Source organism: Mauremys mutica, chromosome 1 (genome assembly GCF_020497125.1).
Source record: "Mauremys mutica isolate MM-2020 ecotype Southern chromosome 1, ASM2049712v1, whole genome shotgun sequence".
NCBI classification, from domain to species: Eukaryota; Metazoa; Chordata; order Testudines; family Geoemydidae; genus Mauremys; species Mauremys mutica.
In genome coordinates this window covers 25,924,967-25,946,329 of record NC_059072.1, presented here as the reverse complement: position 1 = coordinate 25,946,329, position 21,363 = coordinate 25,924,967, and the positions used below count along the sequence as shown (strand labels likewise).

General features: G+C 45.0%; 1 protein-coding gene and 1 long non-coding RNA gene across 4 annotated transcripts in view; one reads left to right on the top strand and one right to left on the bottom strand.

Annotated features, from left to right (window-relative positions):
- Positions 1-21,363, bottom strand: part of PMPCB (peptidase, mitochondrial processing subunit beta) — a 33,381-nt gene that overhangs the window by 409 nt on the left and 11,609 nt on the right. Inside the window, exons 2-14 of one of the 3 annotated variants that reach the window (XM_045029862.1) lie at positions 18,596-18,705; positions 11,632-11,716; positions 9,566-9,706; positions 8,982-9,068; positions 8,017-8,146; positions 6,201-6,399; positions 5,810-5,889; positions 4,873-4,985; positions 4,201-4,344; positions 3,417-3,577; positions 914-999; positions 752-840; positions 47-122 (exon numbers count right to left, since the gene is read on the bottom strand). In XM_045029862.1, the coding sequence (XP_044885797.1) occupies positions 47-122; positions 752-840; positions 914-999; positions 3,417-3,577; positions 4,201-4,344; positions 4,873-4,985; positions 5,810-5,889; positions 6,201-6,399; positions 8,017-8,146; positions 8,982-9,068; positions 9,566-9,706; positions 11,632-11,716; positions 18,596-18,660 (1,456 nt within the window). In that variant the 5' untranslated portion in view covers positions 18,661-18,705. Of the gene's footprint in view, positions 1-46; positions 123-751; positions 841-913; positions 1,000-3,416; positions 3,578-4,200; positions 4,345-4,872; positions 4,986-5,809; positions 5,890-6,200; positions 6,400-8,016; positions 8,147-8,981; positions 9,069-9,561; positions 9,707-11,370; positions 11,523-11,631; positions 11,717-18,595; positions 18,706-21,363 lie in introns of those variants that run through there. The other 2 variants (XM_045029872.1, XM_045029880.1) reach the window with 2 other exon arrangements.
- Positions 12,132-17,328, top strand: LOC123377241. Its single transcript, XR_006582142.1, has 3 exons — positions 12,132-12,293; positions 14,156-14,198; positions 16,850-17,328. It is a non-coding gene; the product is annotated as an uncharacterized LOC123377241 (long non-coding RNA).

Genomic DNA, 21,363 nt, shown 5'->3' with positions numbered 1-21,363 from the left:
CTGCAGCTTGGCATGGTGAGGAAACAGTGAAGGAGAATAAGCTTACCCACAGCAGCGATGGCAGGGTACTTGTCATAAATGTACTTTGTGCAAACCTCTCTTATGGTCTGGGCATCAATAGCCTGAAAAGTGTTTTAAGAAAAGTAAGTTAATATTGTCTTGGACAAAGTGTATTAGAGCCCAGAGTTGAATTATTATAATAAAATGGTTCTACAGCTAATCAACTAGTAAGTTAGCTGCCATGTCTTTCTAGAGCAGCACTTCAACTCATGAGCTGCTTGCGGCCCAATCAGCACACAGCTGTGACCTATGTGACATACTCAGGGCCATACAGAGATAGTGTATATATACTGTGTGGAGATGGCCCCCATCAGTAAATAGATTGACAACCATTGTTCTAGAGAGCCAGCAAAGTTTCAGACAACTTTTCATCCTCTATACCAGGGTGCTCAGAACCGCAAATGATAATCTTCAAAAGGGACTTCAGCCCCATGGAAAAGGGGGGAGGGGGAAAATCTCAGGGTTTAAGCCCCACCACCCAGCTGCAGAGCGGAGCCCTGAGCTTCCCCTCCTCCCCCAGTCTGATAGGCAGAGAATGGGGGAAGCTCCACAAGCCACACTTCAATTGTGAAAGAGCCACATGTGGCTCACGAGCCGTGGTTTGGCCAACCCTGCTCTATACAACTAAGTTGCCAGCTGCTACATTAACAACATTCTTCATTTAAAAATACACAACACCTGCATTACTTACTTCAATTCTTGCTTCAAGTTCAGGAATTGGAATTCTGCGATTGTAACACAACATCTGTCTCCCAATGTCCTCGCAGATGGGGGTGGACCCTAATGAAGGCAAAAAATACTCTAGTTATCAACATATGAGTAAAAAGAATAAAAATCCCAATTTTAACCTTACCATCAAGCTGTAACAGCATATTTGTTTTTAAAAGGTTCGTGGCTCGAGATACTTCACTTTCAGTAACACTTGTGCAGAGTCGTATCCTGAAAGACAGTTTGAAGCATTAGTAGGAAATTTTACTAATTCAAGCAAGAATGGCACTAGTTACTTGAGGTAGGGTGCCATATTGCCTATGCACAATGCTAAGACACCAGGCATATTAGTACACCAATACTAGAATGTCATTTCTAGAGAGCAGAGTTAGTGGTATTCTCAGCATATGTAAGTGGAGGATTAGAGATTTATCCCTGTATCAAGCTTCTTCCATATGAGTAGTAAGATTAAAGGGTAAATGTAGGTTGAATCTGAGGAAGCTTTCTAATGGAATGAGCTACATAAAGTTGATAGTCTCCACAGGAAGATTGGGAGAGTCATATCACTGAGATGTTTAGAACTAAACAAAAAGTATTACACTAGGGCACTGGTTCTCAACCAGGGGTACATCAACTAACCCTAGATATTTGCCTAGTTTTACAAAAGGCTACATAAAAAGGACTAGCAAAGTCAGTACTAACTAAATTTCATACAATGATTTGTTTATACTGCTCTCTACACTGTACATTGAAATGTAAGTACAATGTTTATATTCCAATTGATTTATTTTATTACATGGTAAAAAACGAGAAAGTACACCATTCTTCAGTAGTAGTGTGCTGAGAACTTGTGTTTTTATGTCTGATTTTGTAAGCAAGTAGTTTAAGTGAGGTGAACCTTTTGGGTACACAAGACAAATCAGACTCCTAAAAGTGGTCCAGCAGTCTGGAAAGGTTGAGAGCCACTGCACTAGGGAACAACTCACTCTAAGTTCAGGGAGATGTATTAAAACAGAGGTTTCCAAACTCTGGCCTGCACAATGCTGGCTGGTCACATGGGGCTAGCTCACCCCTCTCCTCACCCCCAATGCTCAATTCCATTAAGCAAATAAAAACCTACATTATGATCCCAATATTACTGTTCCATTTAATCAACTGTTGTTGTTACCATAGACATGTAATTAGGTTGGGGCGGATCAGGAAGGGAGATGGGAGCCCATCCTATGAAAGGACAAAAATCCCCTTGCAAAATGTCCTAGAAATGTTCCCATCTGACTTGAATTTTATTTGTGGCTCATGCAAGTCCAGCTGTACTCAGCCAGTTCAGAAGGTGGGTACTCTGGTGTCGAGATGACTCAAAATAGGCCCTAAATTACACCATTCCCTGGCCTAATTTTCAGAGAAATCCTTGCACACCTACAATTTCATTTAGTTACAAAATGTAATTACTATAATTTCATCAACAGAAGTGGGTCCAGTAAAAAGTACTCTCATTCTTAAGCCAAATATTTTTGGTAAAAAAGTGACGCATCAAAGAGCGGGGGTCGGCTTATAAACGGGTCTACGCCAAAACTTGATGATTTTAAACTCTATGGCAGGGATTGGCAACCTTTGGCATATGGTTCACTAGGGTAAGCACCCTGGAGGGCCTGGCCAGTTTGTTTACCTGCCGCATCTGCAGGTTCAGCTGATTGCGGCTCCCACTGGCCACAGTTCGCCACTCCAGGCCAATGGGGGCTGCAGGAAGTGGCGGGGGCTGAGGGGCTCCATGCCTGCAGACGCTCCAGGTAAACAAAACATCCCGACCCACTAGCGGCTTACCCTGACAGGCCAGGAGCCAAAGTTTTCCAACCCCTGAAATATAGGGTCGGCTTATGAAAGGGTTATACAGTTTTTGCTATTTTTACTTATCCATCTTGGGGGACCGGCTTATAAACGAATGGGCTAATGAATGAGTATATAGGGTAATTGAATGTGCCGCTCTGAAAATGTAAACTAAATGCCACGGAGTCTGTTTGCAGTTGTTTGGAGGGTATATAAAGTTAGATAAAGTAGTAACAGAACCTTACTTAGCTTGCATCTTACTCCACAGAAGATTACATAACCCTTCCAATCCCTCCTCCTGCCAGAACATTTAATTTGTAAATCAAATTGCTACACCTCTACCCCAATATAACGCTGTCCTCGGGAACCAAAAAATCTTACCGCATTATAGGTGAAACTGCGTTATATCGAACTTGCTTTGATCCACTGGAGTGCGCACTCCCACCCCACTGCCCCAGAGCGCTGCTTTACTGTGTTATATCCGAATTCGTGTTATATCGGGTTAGAGGTGTATCTCTGATGTTTTGGGCCAGATTTCACCACTCTTGCTCTTCCAAGTAGTACCTTGCTCTTCAAGTAAACCCACTGCTTTCGTTGGAGCTACTTCCAGTGTAAGGTACTGTCAGGGTGAAGCAAGAGTGGGACAAACTGGCTTTTGGGGAATAAACATCACAAGCTTCTGAATTTAGTCTACTTGTTCTTTCCCAACAAATTTGGACTGTGATAAACACAAACACAGAACACTTTTTTGATGAAGCTGCTATTTTTAAATAGCCAGTCCTCAACCCAAAACAAGCTGCTTGGAGAAACATGCGTTTTCTTACCACTCTCTCTGAACGAAGTGCATCATATCCTGTACAGTGGATGGTTCACAAACCATGTAGAGCCCCCACAGTCCAGTATCAGTGTAACAGGTGTTGAAAGATTGGAAGCTATGACACAGGTTGCCATGGCAAGTGATCTGGGCAAGCTTGCTGGATAAATTCTGTTTACACAAAAAGATAAGTTTTAGCATTTCAGGGTTTGCGGTTTTTTAAATATTCTTTCCCACCACTAAGCTCACCCATTGCTATTTCAAGTGAGACAGATTGGCAGCTTCCTCCACCGCCAACAATACTGCTATGAGTATGCACCAGATGCTTTTGTATAGAACAGGCAGCTTCCTCTCCTGCACATAATCTTTCACTCTCCAAGTGACAGCCTGAACTTGTCAGTTTTAAACTGCAAAAGTTGTTTTTTGTTTTTTTTTTAAAAAGCCCTAAAAAAAATAGCTAGTAAGATTCCAAGAGAGGGAACAGGCACTGGGATATTCATTGCATACAGCTTTGGAGCCTATTTAGTTTTTCCAACTTGTTTTCACTATAGGTTGCTAGGCTGTATGAGGGCTCCTCCACTTTGGTGACTCGGTGGGCCATTCCCCAAATGCACCTGTGCGCAAATTCTCATGTCACATGGCAACAGAATGCATTCAGAGACCATTGGGCTAGATTTTGATTTTTTTTTTGAACGCCGATAGAAATACCCAGGAAACTCGATTCCATCCCAGACAATGTGGAATTTGTGAAGTGTACTGATGCTGGCAAATAACTGAACTTGAGGTTTACTCACCACACCTCCTCCAAAGGAACGATCCCAGTTGCCTATCAGAGTATTTGCTACCATAAGGGGAATTGTATCTGGGTGAGACCAGCCAACTGCTTCGACAGCTATTGCGATGTGTGCCAAAGGCATCTTGTCATCTCGTATACGAATCTGAATCATAAAAATGTTGATTTCAAATGTAATGCAGCAAACATACTGTAGTGGGTCCATTTATTCAAATGAAGGAAACTAGGAACTTTCAAATAAAATCTATTGCAAAGCGTGAAAAGCTTTACTCAATAATATCCTTAACTGTCTGCATAAGCCTAATGCTGTGTGTAAGGAAGTCATTATAATAGTAGTTTTGCAGATGATTAAGAAGACACAGGATGGCAAAGTGATTTGTCAGAGTTGGGGCAGAGCTGGGAACAGAACACAGGAGTCCCAAGTTCCAGTCCTCTGCTGTAACCTTTAAAAACCCCTGCCCAGAAATATATCAAGTGAACAAGATGATTTTCAAGGATGATGAGCATCAGCTGCTCCTATTAACTTCGATGGGAGCGATGGGTGCTTAGCAGCTTTGAAAGTCACACTAGAAACTCAAGATCACACCAGACAACTCATTAATATTAATCATTACTCAGTGTTGCTTGTTGATCTGATTAACCTGAAAAGGCAAAAAGCAATCTCAGTGCTTACCTCACTACCTGTGAATTTACAAGGGGGTAGGGCTGGCATTCCTCCTTCCTGAGTAGACGGTAAGTTACCAAAATGATAATTTGCTAAATCAAGCAATTCATCATGAGAGACTCCTGAACAAGAGAGTTTCATATAGAGCAGTTTTAAAAAACATCTAAGAAGATCATTTTTCACAGAAGTTAAAAAGCTTCAACTAAGATGCCAGAGTTACAACAATCCATCATGACCTTTGGTTCTCTCCCAACTTGATTATTGTACATTTCTGATTTCCCAGCCACCTTTTCCACTTCATTAAATGCCATTGCTAAAATCATTATCTTCATCCCCTTTCTTGCCTCCTCTATCTTATACAGCACCAAACACAAGCTCCTTGTTCTCAACTTCAAGGCCCTACACAGGGCTGCCCGGGGGGCAAGTGGGGCAATCTGCCCCAGGTCCCGGAGGGGTCCCCACAAGAATATAGTATTCTATGGTATTGCAACTCTTTTTTTAATGGAAGTGGCCCCCGAAATTGCTTTGCCCCAGGCCCCCTGAATCCTCTGGACAGCCCTGGCCCTACATAATCTCACCCCACCTTTCTATTTTCTCTTATTCCCTCTCCCATTCTGTACACCATCTCCTGCCTACATTTGTGGCTTTGTGCTCTGTCACACTGTCCTCTTACACCTGCAAAAGCCTCTCCGTTGAAAGTGAAGCACCCTCCTTGCCTAAAGATAAATTTAAGGGTGTCCCTGGAAAATTACTGGGGGGAAAAACACAACAGATGACATGCAGATACACAGAACTTTGAGGGCTAACAATAGGACTTCTATGACCTATTAAGTAGTGGATAAGTCATATTTCTGTGTCTGATCTTTATACTATCTCAACAAAGTTAAAGTGCTGTACTTTTAAACTTATTTCCAAGTGCTTGCTGTGATGCATGTCTCATACTAACCTCCAGCAGCAGCCAGCACTATCCTGGGTCCTTTATAATGTGTTGTTATGTACTCCACCAAGTCATTGCGATTTATGGATCTGTAGTGGTAAAGAAGAAAATGACTACACCTCCTGTCAGCATAGGTAGTGTCTACACTGCAGCGATTTAAGTGTAGATAAGTTCTAAGAAACAGAAGTTTCACATTGTAATCGCATCCAAAGCAAACATGTATGACGGAGTGTAAGGCATTCAAGGAAAATTCCACTTGCAATTCCACCTTGTGCAACCCTAAACACTTCATAAGGCATAAAGAGAACAGAAATTGTTACATTTATCTTTAAGTGCGGTTTTCGAATACTGGAAAGTAACCATGACATTAAGACAAAGAAGAAACAGAAGCTGGATTTACTTGATGTTTTCGGTGGGTCCTAATATTGTCCGTCCCAGTGTAGTGTTCTGATAGGCTGTGGCATGAAGATAATCAAAGACAACTTCCTGCAAATTGGTTTCAACTTCCTGCATCTCTCGAAGGATAACTCCTCGCTCCCGCTCGATCTCTGCTTCCCCCAGTGTACTGTTCTGTATGATGTCAGCAAGAATCTCCACAGCTAGTTGAAAACACAAAGGAATGGGGGACAAGTGTGCTTCAGCAACACTGGAACCTTCAGCTCACTATATCGTAATCAAATAAGCAGCTCAAATACATATTATAAATGGGCAGAACTGTTAGCATAGAGTACAGAAAGAAAGATCTAACAGGAAATTGAAAATAATCTTCTACATATTACAAAATAAAATTACACTATTTGTTTTAGGAAAACTTTAGTGCCCTTCTCAGAGAGAATGTGTGTTCTTCAGGGATTTCTAAAACTTCTAAGAACATAATGCTGCCCATTAATTTCATTTGGTGGCCCCCAGTTCTTATATTATGGGAACAAGTAAATAACTTTTCCCTATTCACTTTCTCCATACCACTCATGATTTTATATACCTCTATCATATCCCCCATTAGTCTCCTCTTTTCCAAGCTGAAAAGTCCTAGCCTCTTTAATCACTCGTATATGGGACCCATTCCAAACCCCTAATCATTTTAGTTGCCCTTCTCTGAACCTTTTCTAATGCCAGTATATATTTTTTGAGATGAGGAGACCACATCTGTACGCAGTATTCAAGATGTGGGCGTACCATGGATTTATATAAGGGCAATAAGATATTCTCCATCTTATTCTCTATCCCTTTTTTAATGATTTCTAACATCCTGTTTGCTTTTTTGACCGCCGCTGCACACTGTGTGGATGTCTTCAGAGAACTATCCACAATGACTCCAAGATCTCTTTCCTGATTTGTTGTAGCTAAATTATCCTCCAACATATTGTATGTATAGTTGGGGTTATTTTTCCCCCAATGTGCATTACTTTACATTTATCCACATGAAATTTCATTTGCTATTTTGTTGCCCAACCACTTAGTTTTGTGAGATCTTTTTGAAGTTCTTCACAGTCTGCTTTGGTCTTAACTATCTTGAGAAGTTTAGTATTCTCATCAAAGAATTGTCAATATGAATTATTTTATTTCATATGAACACTATGGAGTAAGACAATTCACTTAGACATACCAGGAATGAACAATTAGAGAAAACTAAACAAAAATATAGCTTGTTCTTCAACTGGCAGCACTGTTTCTCTCTTCTTGGAAGCTTCTTTTTCACAATATGTTTAGAGACAAATAGCTTAAGTTAACCACAATACAAATATCCAGGGCCCTATCATACCTTCCGAAGGTCAAACACACTGGAGGGGCACAGAGTGCCCAAGATACACTGGGAGGTTCACTTTAGAGATTGAAAAAAAGTTCCCTCAGAAGGACAAGGGAGCCAAAGTAGGGGCAGGGAACATGGTCTGCAAACTCTGAGATCTGCAGGGGAATGAGAATTTCACATCTTTAGCCCCAAAGGAGAGCCACTTGGTCCCTAGGAGAGATGCCAAGCATGGGCTACAATGCTGAAATGCTCCTCTCCAAACCTGCTAAGCCTCATCCCCATGGAGTTTCAGGAGCGGGGCTGCCAAGGAAGGGAGGTGGGAAGCACACTGCAGAGGCACTGTTCTCCCATTTCTGCTTTTTAGAGGGTTGTCAGCTCATTTAATTCCTTGTTGTTCCCCTCCTCACAATCTTTAATCTTTAGAAAGGATGCTCCTTCAGAAATTCTGCAGAACAGAAGCAGTTACCTCTTGGCAAGTCCTTTGAGAAAGCCTTTGCATAATACACAGTTTGTTCTCTGGATGTGTAGGCATTAAGATGAGCTCCCATGTTTTCAATCTCTAGTTCCAGGTCTAATTGAGACCTCTTTTTTGTCCCCTGAAATTAAAGAAAAAAATTGTTTACTTGCACTCTAGAAGGTACCTACCCACAAAGTAGCTTTTGCACATGGGGAATAGTAAAGGTTTCTTTTAATTAAAAAAAAAAGCTGATTTGAGCACAAGAGAAACAACTGGTTGGAGGGGGGAAGGCTGGCACGTCAGTCTTTCACTGGAAAACTAAGTTTAAAGCCTGCACAGATCCCAAGTGAAAATTAACCTGAGGACAGAGTGCCTATTTGTCTCCTACAAAGATTAGTTAAATTCAGCATGACTCAACTCTACCAATCTCAGGTATCAGCAGGAGTGGATCAGTTCAGGATTTAAACAGTTGAAGAAATATGGAAGGAAGGTTGCACAACACCTGACTCAGACCAGTGTTGTTTTGACTGTACCTCAGAAAGCATTCAAATTGTTAATTTTAAAATGCTGAAATAACATGCAGAACTAATTCCTGAAATTAACAGATCTATCATTCTTGAATTCCTCCTGTCAGCCATTTTTGTTTGTTTTTTGTTTTAAATAGATCGAACATGAAATTCTTCTTTCAGGCAAGACTATAGCAGCACATGCAAATGTACAGGTGAAGCCATACAGATCTGAGGTGAAATCCTGGCTTCACTGAAGTCAACAGCAACTTTGCCATCAACTTCAATGAGGCCAGGATTGCATCCTTGATTTTTATTCTGGACAAAAATCCAAATTGCTTGTGTTTTCCTAGTGATTTTGAAAAGTGATAGACTGAAATCAGTTGTAAGGAGTCTCCATAGTTATCCTTAAAGATCGGTAAACAATTTTAATTTTAAAAACATTTGAAAACTAGTTTTAATACTTACCTTGAAAGCCATATGTTCCAGAAAGTGAGCTGTTCCGTTGTTCTTCTCATTTTCATACCTGCTTCCAGCATCAATCCAAAGACCAACCTCATTAAAAACAAATATTAAATTTATTATCTAATAGAATATAGCATTGGCATTGTTTTGCTGGTTCTTACTTCGGCTAAGATTTTACCTTTTCAAAAGTGGCTAGTGATTTGGGTGCCTCAATTTTGGGGTAAACTAATTTGCAGTTAAAGGGGCACAATTTTCAGAAAGTGATGAGCATCCACGCTCTGAAAAAATCAGACCTCTTTACAGTGTATCAAGTTTGGCATCCAAAATCACTAGTCACTTTTTAAAGGCTTAGCCTAACCTTCACACAAACTTGTGGTCATTATTTACAAACTGTTGCTAAACACTTATTCTAAATACTCTTGAAAATACATGTACATAGTTAAGTAAAAAGAACAGGAGTACTTGTGGCACCTTAGAGACTAACAAATTTATTTGAGCATAAATATAGATTAACACGGATACAAACTAACACGGCTGCTACTCTGAAACCTATAGTTAAGTAAAAAATTCATTCACAAGTTACCTACTGTGCATGTTGAGAGTCCAGAATCTTCAGAAGCTACTCTCAGGCCATTTTCCAGAGAAGACACTTTAGTCTCAGGAACATTTAAGACTATTTGCGTTGCTGCCTTGGTGGCCCTTAATCTGTTTGTCCCAAGTTGTATGGACTGTAAAGAAAAGCCATTACTTACAAATTGTAGGCACCATCCTGATGCTTGTCAGGAAAGCATGTTCCTGAACTTAGAAGTAGGAATTATTTATTTTTGTTTTGTAAAATTAGCACTGATTTGGTGGCCACTGCTCCTCTCCTCAGAAATGCACCAACTCTGCCCAGAAAGGAGGCATGAAGGGGCATAAAATGGACCAGTCTGCAGCTGACCCCTTTTTATTGCAATGGTTAGAGCACTAGCCTGGGCTGTGAGAAATCTGGGTTCAGCACAAGCCACTTAGTCTTTTTGTGCCTCAGTTCCCCATGTGTAAAATGGCAAATAGTAGTAAAAGCATTAAAGATTATGAGGTGCTTAGATATTACAGTAAGGGGCCATATAAGTACCTGAACTAGGCCCAGAAGGGCCAACATCTACAGCTCCTCAATCTGCACAGATCCATGTTTTTATTCAAGGAACCCAGAGTCCAGGACTCAGCCTGCAATGCCACCCCATGTAGCCTGTAGAACTAAGTAGGCTGCTCCAGCTTCAGCCAAAAACTGTACAGCCACATGCACTGTGGCTTGCACAGATCCCACACAGCCAGACAACCCCATGAGGACAGCAGGCAACTACAAAGCTTGGGGGGACCCCAGTGGGCCAGCCTGTATTCCTTTAGTTCCACAGCCTGCTGGGGACATTAGTTGATGGCCCCTTCATGGAACCATGAGTACAGGTGTGTATCTGGCACAGTTCACCCCTCTTCCCAATGCCTGTCCTTTTTGTGGTGTGTGGGAGACCCTGGTGCACAGAATCATAGAATATCAGGGTTGGAAGGGACCTCAGGAGGTCACTGAGTCCAACCCCCTGCTCAAAGCAGGACCATTCCCCAGACAGATTTTTGCCCCAAATCCCTAAATGGCCCCCTCAAGAACTGAACTCACAACCCTGGGTTTAGCAGGCCAATGCTCAAACCACTGAGCTATCCCTCCCACCAACAACAGCATGTTGAGGTTCTAGCTGCACTTTTCCCCACACCTTTTTGTCTATGCACACCCAATCCATGGCCCCACAAAGTCATGGGACCACCTCATCAACCTCCTTCTAGCCATGGCCAAAGTGGACATTTATAACACCAGGGAGAGGAGGTTGGCTGGGGGGGACGGGAGGGGGTACGGAAGGAAGGGGCTGTGACTGTGGGGCCTGTTTTCGCTCTTTCATCCGTTCACGCAGCCCGGCAGAGTTTCTCTGGGCGCTGTCCACTGGCTCCTTGGCGGCTTTTGAGGAGCTGTGGGCGCTGTGCACGGTTCTCTGCTCCGCGTCCCCTAGTTTTGGTCCTTTGACCCCCCACCCCCCGTTACTGTTTTTTTCTTCATTGTCCCCGACTTTAAAGTTGCTTCCTGGGCTCAGTAGCGCCTCCCCAGGCTGGGGGAGGGGCCCTTAGCTGCCGGCGGGCTCATGCCCGCCCACTTCCCAGCCCCCAGTAGGATTACGGGCCGTGGGCTGGGAGCGTGCAGGTCCCAGGACTCAGTGCGACCCCGTGACAATAACCGGAAACTACAGCTCCCAGGGTGCACCGCGCCGGAGGAAGCCCATTGCCCCTTGATTGCCGGCAGCCTGTGGCCCGGCCAGAGGCCTGGCAGCCCACGCGGCATCTCCCCAGCACCCCGATCCCTGTCACTCACCCGGGCCGCTGGGGCTGAGCCCCGCACGAGGCGGCGGCCAGGCGCGGCCCAGAGGAGCCGTCGGGCCGCCAGGCAACCTGCACTCAGCGCCGCCGCCATCTTAGAGAAGAGGCGGGGCGGCCGCGCGTCTCGACTTCCGGCGGGAGCGTCACAGGGCGGGGGGGGCACAGGAGGGGGCGCGGCGAAGGCCGGGCCTGGCGCGGGGGCGGGTGGCTGCAGGCCTGCGGTGTGCGCGGCGCTGGCGGGACCAGGCGCCCTGACCTGCTGGGCTGCGGAGGTCTCTGGTGGGCAGAAGAACGAGGCTCTGCGCGGTCCCGAATGAAAAGGGCGAAGCAGGATGAGTTTCCTGTTGAGTTAAAAATCTTCTCTGTGACTATCTGGCTCTTAGCAGCAGCGCCGTGTCGTGATCCTCAGTGTCTCTGTTTTGCTATTTAGAGTCCGTACGTTGTGGGCCAGGCATATTGCTTCTCTCTGTAGCCTTATAAAAGCCGCTGTCAGCACAGATCTTAAGTGTAGTGAAACATGCTGTGCTGGCAAACCACACACATGTTTATTACATTTACTCCTGGCTTAAGGTAAAGCAATGCTCAGGTTATTGATTAAGCACAGACTAGGCAATAGTGCACGTAGCCCCTCCAATAGCTTACGTAGTCCCTTCACCAATTATGATATATTGCACAAAGGGAGATGGCTATGGGTGAACCAATCAATATGTTACAAGTAACTGTGATCTCATGCTCTTTGTTCTAATTACTAATAAAAACCCAGCTCAAGAGAGCTCGGGACGCCTGCTTAACAAACCTCTTGACTCCGTGTCTCCTTGATCCCAACATCTGGTGACCCCGACGTGATACACCAGATCCCGAGGACCCCTGCTCATCCGACTGGAATAGTCTAGGTGCACCCGCTGGAAACAGCCACTCGTGAGTATGGGGAGCGATTTATCAGTGCCACAAAAGGCTCATGCTAAGGAATTATTTAAGCTCATTGAGGGGAGCGGTTGCCCAGCGGTTACGCTGCGGCATGTAGAGGATTTTGTTAAGGAAATAGAATGCCAATGCCCCTGGTATCCCGAAGAGGGGTCCCTGCAGCAAGCAGATTGGCAAAAGATAGGAACACAGCTCTTTGAGACACCGAGAGCAGCAGTACAGCACCTGCTCATGTGGCAGCGCTGTACTGAGGCAGTGGGAAAACTGGGGCCACAGGCGTCTCTCACTGCCGCCCCGCTTCTCGCGCTGACAACACCGCCTCCGTACCCGCGGGTGCTACCACCAGCGCCTGCGGTGTCGGATACGGGGCAGCGGCCCTCGGATCCCTCCATTAATAAAGGAACTGATCAGCCTTGTTTCCGGGGGAATCGTGGGGGCTGCGTCCGGGCGGCGGTTGCGTTGGCGCGTGAGACGGGGGAATTGAATTTGGAGGAAGAACATCAGTGGGAGGGAGAGTTGCCCATGTTAATGCCTATAGCGGCAGGAGTCGATGCACAGGGCAATGCCGTCAGAGAGTGGACGGCGCTACCGTATACAGTACTGAGGGAAGTGAGAAAAGCTATCACGGAGACAGGCATCAGGTCTAATTTCGTGGCAGGCATCTTAGAAGGAATTGGAAATGGCTACATTATGGCTCCACAAGATTGGAAAGACTTATTTCGTATGGTGCTGACCCCCGCCCAGTATATGGTGTGGGACAGTGAGTTTAGGTTAGCTGCTGTGGGATACTCAACCCCAGCTGCCACGCCTGACCAGATTTATGGAGCAGGCCAATTTAGCACTATAGAGGGACAGTTGGAGTTAGACCCAGATACATATATTCGTACTAAACTTAGTGTTATGAGAGCTTTCAGAAGGGTTCCCGTAAGTGGGAAACCGACTAGGTCTTTCACAGCCACCCGGCAGCAGCCTACAGAGCCGTATCCGCAGTTCATAGATAGGCTCAAGGAAGCAGTACAGCGGCAGGTCGATAACGAGGAGGCACAGACAGAGCTTTTACGGCGACTGGCCTATGAGCAAGCTAATGCTGATTGCAAGAAGGTACTGCAATCTATAATACATCGCCCCTCGTACACTTTAGCGGACATGATTCAGGCTTGCGCAGATGTCGGTAGTCAAACCCATGCTATGGCTCTTTTGGCGGGGGCTATAAGACAAGGTAATAAACCCACGGGAAATTGTTTTAATTGCAAAAAACCGGGTCACTTTAAAAGCCAGTGTAGGGCACCCGGAGGGGGAGCACATAAAGGAAGACCCCAGGAAGGGGGTAGGCCCTCCAAAAAATGTCCTAAATGCAACAAGGGGTATCATTGGGCAAATCAATGTCGATCAGGACTGGGGCAGGGAAACCAGTAATCGGGCCCTCCCCGGGCCCCGGAAAAACAATGGGGGCGGAAGAATTGACTAGGGCGCAACCGGCAACGACCGGCAGTGCTGGAATAGATTTGTATAATCAAGAAGAAAAATCCTCATTCTTACCGGGGGAAGTTCTTTTAATGCCTACTCAATTAAAAGGGCCCCTTCCTGAAGGGACGGTGGGCATTATACTCCCTCGGTCATCAGCAAGCAAACAAGGAATTATGGTAGTTCCAGGAGTGATTGATGCTGATTATCAGGGAAAAATATATGTTCAGTATTGGAGTCACCTGCCTTTTACTTTAAGACGAGGGGACTCCTGGGCACAAATGATACTGTTGCCATATGAGCTCCCTGGAGAAAAATCACAGGTAACACGTACAGGAGGCTTTGGATCAACCCGTACTGAAGGCGACAGCGACTCTTCCTTTCACCCACAGGTGGCGGCGTTGGTACACCGAATATCCCTGCACAAACCTCAACGTAAGTATAACCTCCAAGGTAAGTGGCTGACCGGTTTGTTGGACACAGGGGCGGATGTTTCTGTCATAGCTGAAAAGGATTGGGAACCTAAATGGCCCTCTGAGATAGCCCCTGCGGTATTCGGGGTAGGAGGAAGCCAAGCATCTAAAAAGAGCTCTCAATGGTTACCGGTAAAATCCCAGGAACAAGGTCCCATAATAGCATATGTTCAACCCTGCATATTGCCTTTACAGTTTAACATTTGGGGAAGAGATTTGTTAGAACAGATAGGGGCGAAACTGATTTTGGAAGATGAGTAAGCCTCAGGCTCTTCCGTTACAGTGGAAAACTGATAAACCAGTCTGGGTAGAACAATGGCCATTACCTAAAGAAAAATTAGAAGCTTTGCAGCAATTAGTTGAGCAACAATTGAAAGATGAACACATTGAGCATACTACAAGCCCGTACAATACTCCTGTTTTTGTAATTAAGAAAAAATCAGGAAAATGGAGGCTCCTTCACGATTTGAGGGAAATTAATAAAATACTAGAACCAATGGGCCCCCTGCAGTGTGGCCTCCCCAATCCAAATTTAATCCCTTATGACTACCAGGTGGCAATAATTGATTTAAAGGATTGTTTCTTTACAATACCGTTACAGGAAAAGGATAGAAAGTATTTTGCATTCACAGTGCCAGTCCTGAACAATGCCCAACCCACAACACGTTATCATTGGAAAGTGTTACCCCAGGGCATGTTAAATAGCCCTACCATGTGTCAGTATTTTGTAAACACTGCTCTTCAACCTTTCAGAAATCAGTTCAAACAGCTACTTGTATACCATTATATGGATGATATCTTAATAGCCGGTAGGCCCCTACCCACCACATGGAAAAGTGAGTTAACGGATATCTTAAGTCAATCGGGTCTAGTAGTAGCCCCGGAAAAAATACAGGAATCTGAACCTTTTCAATATTTAGGTCATAAAATGCTTGCAGCATACTCCATGCCCATACTTCCAAAACTTACCTTGCCAAACAAATTAACATATGTAGTACTACAGCAAATTCTGGGATCCATAAATTGGATAAGACCGTATTACAAGATTCCCACTTCTATGCTAACTCCACTGTTTAATGCCCTAAAATTAGGAAAGCAACCGGGAGACATAATATCACTAACAAACGAACAACGGGAGGTAGTGCATAAGGTCAACGAAGCCATGGCAGAAAGGTGGGTAGATAGAGCAGTACCTGACGTGCCCCCGTCCTTAATCATTCTTGGGGACACTAAGCAATTCATGGGGGCATTACTTCAACATACAAGTGAGAGAGAATTTATCCTCGAGTGGATGTATTTACCACACACACACAAAAACACACTCGTCCCATTGTCTGGAATGTTTGCTCAATTAATCACTAAAGGACGCAATCGAGCACTAAACTTGTTTGCCATGGATTTAGTAAACATTATTATCCCCATCCCCATCGCCACCTGGGAAGTTGCATGTATGCACTCGGAGGAGGTGCAAATAGCCCTAGCCAATTATGTTGGGTCCGTAACTTACCATACTCCCAAGGATCCTCGTCTCCAAGTTGCTCAGCATATTCCACTGAAAGTATTCTACTTGGTATCTCCCGTTCCCATAACAGAAGCTCTTACCATTTTCACCGATGGTGGCCCCTCCAGAGGGGTGGTTGCTTGGAAGAAAAATGACCAGTGGAAATCCCAGTTTACCTTACCGCAACGCTCTCCTCAGCGTGCGGAGCTAGCTGCGTTAATTCTTGCCTTTAACACATTTTCTGATCAACCAGTTAACCTCATAACAGACAGTTTGTATGCTGCCAATGTTGTTAGTAATATTGCTTCTAGTTGTGTTACTGCATCTTTGGATAATAATTTGCTTGGTTTATTTCTTTCCCTACAACTGATATTACGTCACCGACGACATCTATTTTTTATCGCACATGTTAGAAGTCATCAGCCTTTCCCCGGAGAAATCTCGCAAGGCAATGCCTATGCTGATAACGCCTTAAAGGCTTTCCCCTGCTCTCCTATGGAAAGTCACTCCTTACATCACCAAAATGCTAGGGCATTGGCCAAGCAATTTTCCATACCACTATCTGATGCACAAGCGATTATTCAGCAGTGCCCTGAGTGTACTGGAAACCTCGCAGGACCCGCTATCGGGGTAAATCCTCGGGGGCTAGGTGCAAACCAATTGTGGCAAATGGACGTCACTCGGTTCCCACCATTAGCTCCCTGGTCCTATTTGCATGTAGTCATAGACACTTATTCTGGCTATATATGGGCAACGCCACAAAAAGGGGAAAAAGCCAAACACGTCTGTAATCACCTCATTCGTTCCTTTGCAGTGATGGGAAAGCCATCAGCTTTAAAAACTGACAACGGCCCAGCCTATTGCTCTTCAGCGATGGCAGCGTTCTGCACGCGATGGGGAATCACGCATACCTTTGGCATCCCATACAATTCCCAAGGACAAGCCATTGTAGAACGAGCTAATCGCACATTAAAAACTGCCCTCCTGCGGCAAAAACAAAAAGGGGGAATTGTCCCCGGCAGCCTGACAGAAAAGGAAGAATGGCTGGCTCAAGTACTGTTTACACTCAATCATTTAAATCTATTACCTTTCAATTCTCAATTTTTCACCAGGGCACAACGGCATTATCAGACGACCGAAGTTCTTCCTGCTCCAAAGGTAACCTATCGTCAGCTACCTGGCCCGGAGTGGAGCGAACCTGTGCCACTAATCACCTGGGGGCGCGGTTACGCAGCTGTATCAACACCAAGCGGCCCGCTCTGGGTACCTGCACGATACGTTCGACCATACAAGGATGGCTGCCAGACCTATCCTGGCTAAAGCAAATGTTTGCATATGTTATTGTTATAGTTGCAGGATTAATACTTTGTTGCTGCATATTACAGTGTATTCCTTCACTTATTAGCCTATTTGTCCAAGGCTGCCCTTGGCAACGACTTAATACAAAACAGAGCATTCATTATGCCTGCAAATTGCTTAAAAACAAAAAGGGGGAGATGTAGTGAAACATGCTGTGCTGGCAAACCACACACATGTTTATTACATTTACTCCTGGCTTAAGGTAAAGCAATGCTCAGGTTATTGATTAAGCACAGACTAGGCAATAGTGCACGTAGCCCCTCCAATAGCTTACGTAGTCCCTTCACCAATTATGATATATTGCACAAAGGGAGATGGCTATGGGTGAACCAATCAATATGTTACAAGTAACTGTGATCTCATGCTCTTTGTTCTAATTACTAATAAAAACCCAGCTCAAGAGAGCTCGGGACGCCTGCTTAACAAACCTCTTGACTCCGTGTCTCCTTGATCCCAACATTAAGGCTCAGGGAATTCATTACATAGGTTAAAATAAGCAACACAAAATTGCTTTCATTGGCTTCTTTTGTAGTTATATTCAGATCAGGTTTTGTAAATTTCACACACACCCCATACCGCCAACCCTCTCATGACAGCACTTTATTTTACAAAATTTAAATGAGCCTAAGTGGTTGACAATGTCCTTTTAATAATCTTGGAAAAATATCTGAAGCTTGTGATGAAGCAAGAGCCCTTTGAATCCCACGGCTCCAGTGGCCGGGCAGGGCTGGGATTTAAAGGGCTCAAAGCTCCCCGCGGCTGCGGGCAGCCCAGAGCCCTTGAATCCTGGCCACGGCTCTGGCAGCTGGGCTGGGGCCAGGATTTAAAGGGCTCGGGGCTCCTCTCAGGGGCAGGAGCTCTGGGCCCTTTAAATCCCTGCCCCAGCCCCTCAAAGCCCGGGGTTCCCCCCGGCAGCCAGAGCCCCAGGCCCTTTAATTTGCCCTGAGGGCTCCCAGCCATCTCTTCAACTAGGAGTCCCTGGTTGATTTAAAGGCCCTGGGTCTCCCAGCCACAGCCAGTGCCCCAGGGCCTTTAAATCTTGAGAGGCCACGCCTCTTCTGGATGAGGCCACGCCCCCCTCAGGACTCTGGCAGTACCGGTAGGTGCTGTAAGTTACTTTCATCCCTGGTGGCAATACTATACTGTGCCAATCCTTATTCTATGTAGCTGCTGGCAGTGGCTCTGCCTTCAGAGCTGGGATCGCAGCCAATGCTCTCCAGCTCTGAAGGCAGCGCCGTGGTCAGGGGTGCAGAAGGGTAGCAGTACTGACTGTGAAATTGGTAGGGCCTTATCTATAATACATATGTTTCCCTTTTCTCCACCTACCCTTTCAATGACAGTTGTGCAAAAGTGAAAAAGGCTCGAAATGAGGGGTAACTAAGGGCCCAGGACACTACTAGACCTTCATGACTTGGGAGCTATGCCAGCTATGAAATAGCATATGCTCTAGTTTATACTGTACTGTTTAAAAAAGAAAATAAACTGTAGCATATGAAAACCTGGAAACTTTTCCATATACACTGGTCAGACCAGGCCAGGAACAACAGGTCAGTTGTTTGCCCATGTGAATGGATTGATAGTCTCAGTCTAGATCCTCATGAGCAAGCGTCTGTATAACAAAAACAAAATCCAGAAAAAATTGCAATAATTGGCACTGTTGTTGGCTGTTTTATGAAGGTTTCAAGGGCTGTGTGCACATGGATGCTGAACTACCCTTATCACCACTAGGTCACTCTAGGTCAGGGCTGAGGAGCATATGGAAACTTGCACAATTATAACCCATGCTAAATATGCTCTATGGAGAAACAGAGCACTTCAGCCAGAGCTGTCAGTCCTGCACCTTCCATCACAGAAAATTTGCTACCTTGTTTAATTAAGAGATAAGCATTTGAAGAGTAGCAAAGGAAGTAAGTAAAGCACATGAAAGACACGTATTCAACTAGCTATATATTTGATTCTGTTGTTTTTGGAGGCGCATGGACAAAAGCCATCTACACATGACTAGCCACAGTGGAATCTATATTGTATAAATTAGTGACACAGTGTGCAAATGGTCTTACTAGTTGTGTGCTCTGCTGCACCATGCCCCGTGCAAAGAGTGTGTGCTCTTTTACCCATGTGGAGCACACACCCCGTCAACACTCACCATGCTTTGGGTGTTCTGAGATGTGTGCCTGGCTAGCATCAGTGAGAAAGTGATGTCAATGTTGCAAAAGGTGTATTTAACATAAATATTTCAACGCTGTGCACGAATTTAACAATCCCACTTCTGTGCATTGTCCCCTGTGCTTCACCAGATGTGGCCTTCAGGAACTTTTGTAGCAGTGAATCATCTTTATTTTTTTTTCTACACGGTGAGATTGCAAGCACTGCCAATACATGCACAGGCATTTTAATCACTTTATTACAGGAATATAAAGCCCCAAATGTTACCATTGCCACCTAGGAAAACTACATGTAATGTGACATTGAAGCAACTCAGACAGAGATATATCTTACTGGTGGTCATTGTCAAAATGGTGCCTCAAAGCCTCCCTGATTCGAATAGCTCTCCTCTGGGGTCCTTTGACAGCCCTGATATCTGGCTGCTCAAAATCAGTGGCCAAGCAGTCTGCCTCAGCACTCCACCCCTGAGCAAATCTTTCACCCTTAGCTTTACAGAGATTATACAACATACAGCATAAGGCTATGACCATGGGAATATTATCCTCAGTGAGGTCCAATCTGCCATAAAGGCATTGCCAGTGCACCTTTAATCTGCCAAAGGCACATTCAACTGTCATCCAGCACCTACTGAGCCTGTTGTTGAACCGCTTCTTACTGCTATCTAGGTGTCCCGTGTAAGGTTTCATGAGCCACAGCTCTAAGGGGTATGCAGCATCCCCCAGGATGACTATGGGCATTTCAACACCCCCCACTGTAATCTTCTGGTTAGGAAAGAAAGACCCCCGCTTGCAGCTTTCTGTAGAGGTCAGTGATCCTGAAGATGTGTGCATTATGCAGTTTCCCAGAGCATGCCACGTTGATGTCAGTGAAACACCCACAGTGATCCACAAGTGCCTGCAACATCATGCAGAAATACCCCTTCCTATTGATGTACTCCATTGCAAGGTGGTCTGGTGCCAAAATTGGAATGTGTGCGCCATCTATTGCCCCTCCACAGTTAGGGAAGCCCATTTCTGCAAAGCCTTCCACTATTTCATGCACGTTTCCCAGAGTCATGGTCCTTCGTAGCAGGATGCGATTTATTGCCCTGCACACTTGCATTAACGCAGCCCCAACAGTCAACTTCCTCACTCCAAATTGATTTGCGACCGACCGGTAGCAGTCTGGAGTTGTCATCTTCCACACAGCAATTGCCACATGCTTCTCTACTGAGAGGGCAGTTCTCATTCTGGTGTCCTTGTGCTGCAGGTCTGGGGCGAGCTCCGTGCAAAGTTCCAGGAAGGTGGCTTTCCCATCCAAAAGTTCTGTAGCCACTGTTCATCATCCTACACCTGCATGATGATACGATCCCACCATTCAGTGCTTGTTTCATGAGCCCAAAAGCAACGGTCTACCCTATGCACCTGCTATGTGAATGCCAAAAGCAATCTAAAGTTGCTTCTATCCATATTGTGCAGAATGTCAGGTGCCTGTGAGTGTTCTTCAGTTAGGAACTTCATGATTAACTGCGCTGCCATCCGCGATGTCTTCATGACAGTTATCAGAGCATAGGAGAGTAGTGTGGGATCCATCCCTTCTCACAAAGATGCTGGGGTACACAGCAAAGAAGGGCCATTGACAAAATGCCGTGAAAGAAAGCTGTAACCCATGGAGTGCTGGGACCAAAAGCAATGCATCATGGGACATTTAGCACTTTCCCAAGATGCGCCGCAATCTGCTTCATCGTCCCATAACACCTAGCGACAGAAGGACTCTGGGATAGGTAACCACAGTGTGTTGCTCACATTGTCGATGATGGTGCCCCCACCGTGGACACGATCTGCTGACAAAGACAGCAAGTGTGAATACAAAATTGTGATTTTTATTATGTCGACTTTTGGGTGTCAACATCACTTTTGTAGACAAAAATTGGTAGTGTAGACGTGGCCTTATGTAGACTGACTGCTAAAGGGAGACAAAGACCAACACTGTATGGTGGTAATGTGGTTTATAAAACATAGTAGCTTAAGTTACCAGAACTCTCTCAATGTGGCCCCATAGCAGGGTGGTCACCCTGCTCCAGCTCAGAAAGGGTTAAAAGCCAGCCCTTGGAGAGAGCTGG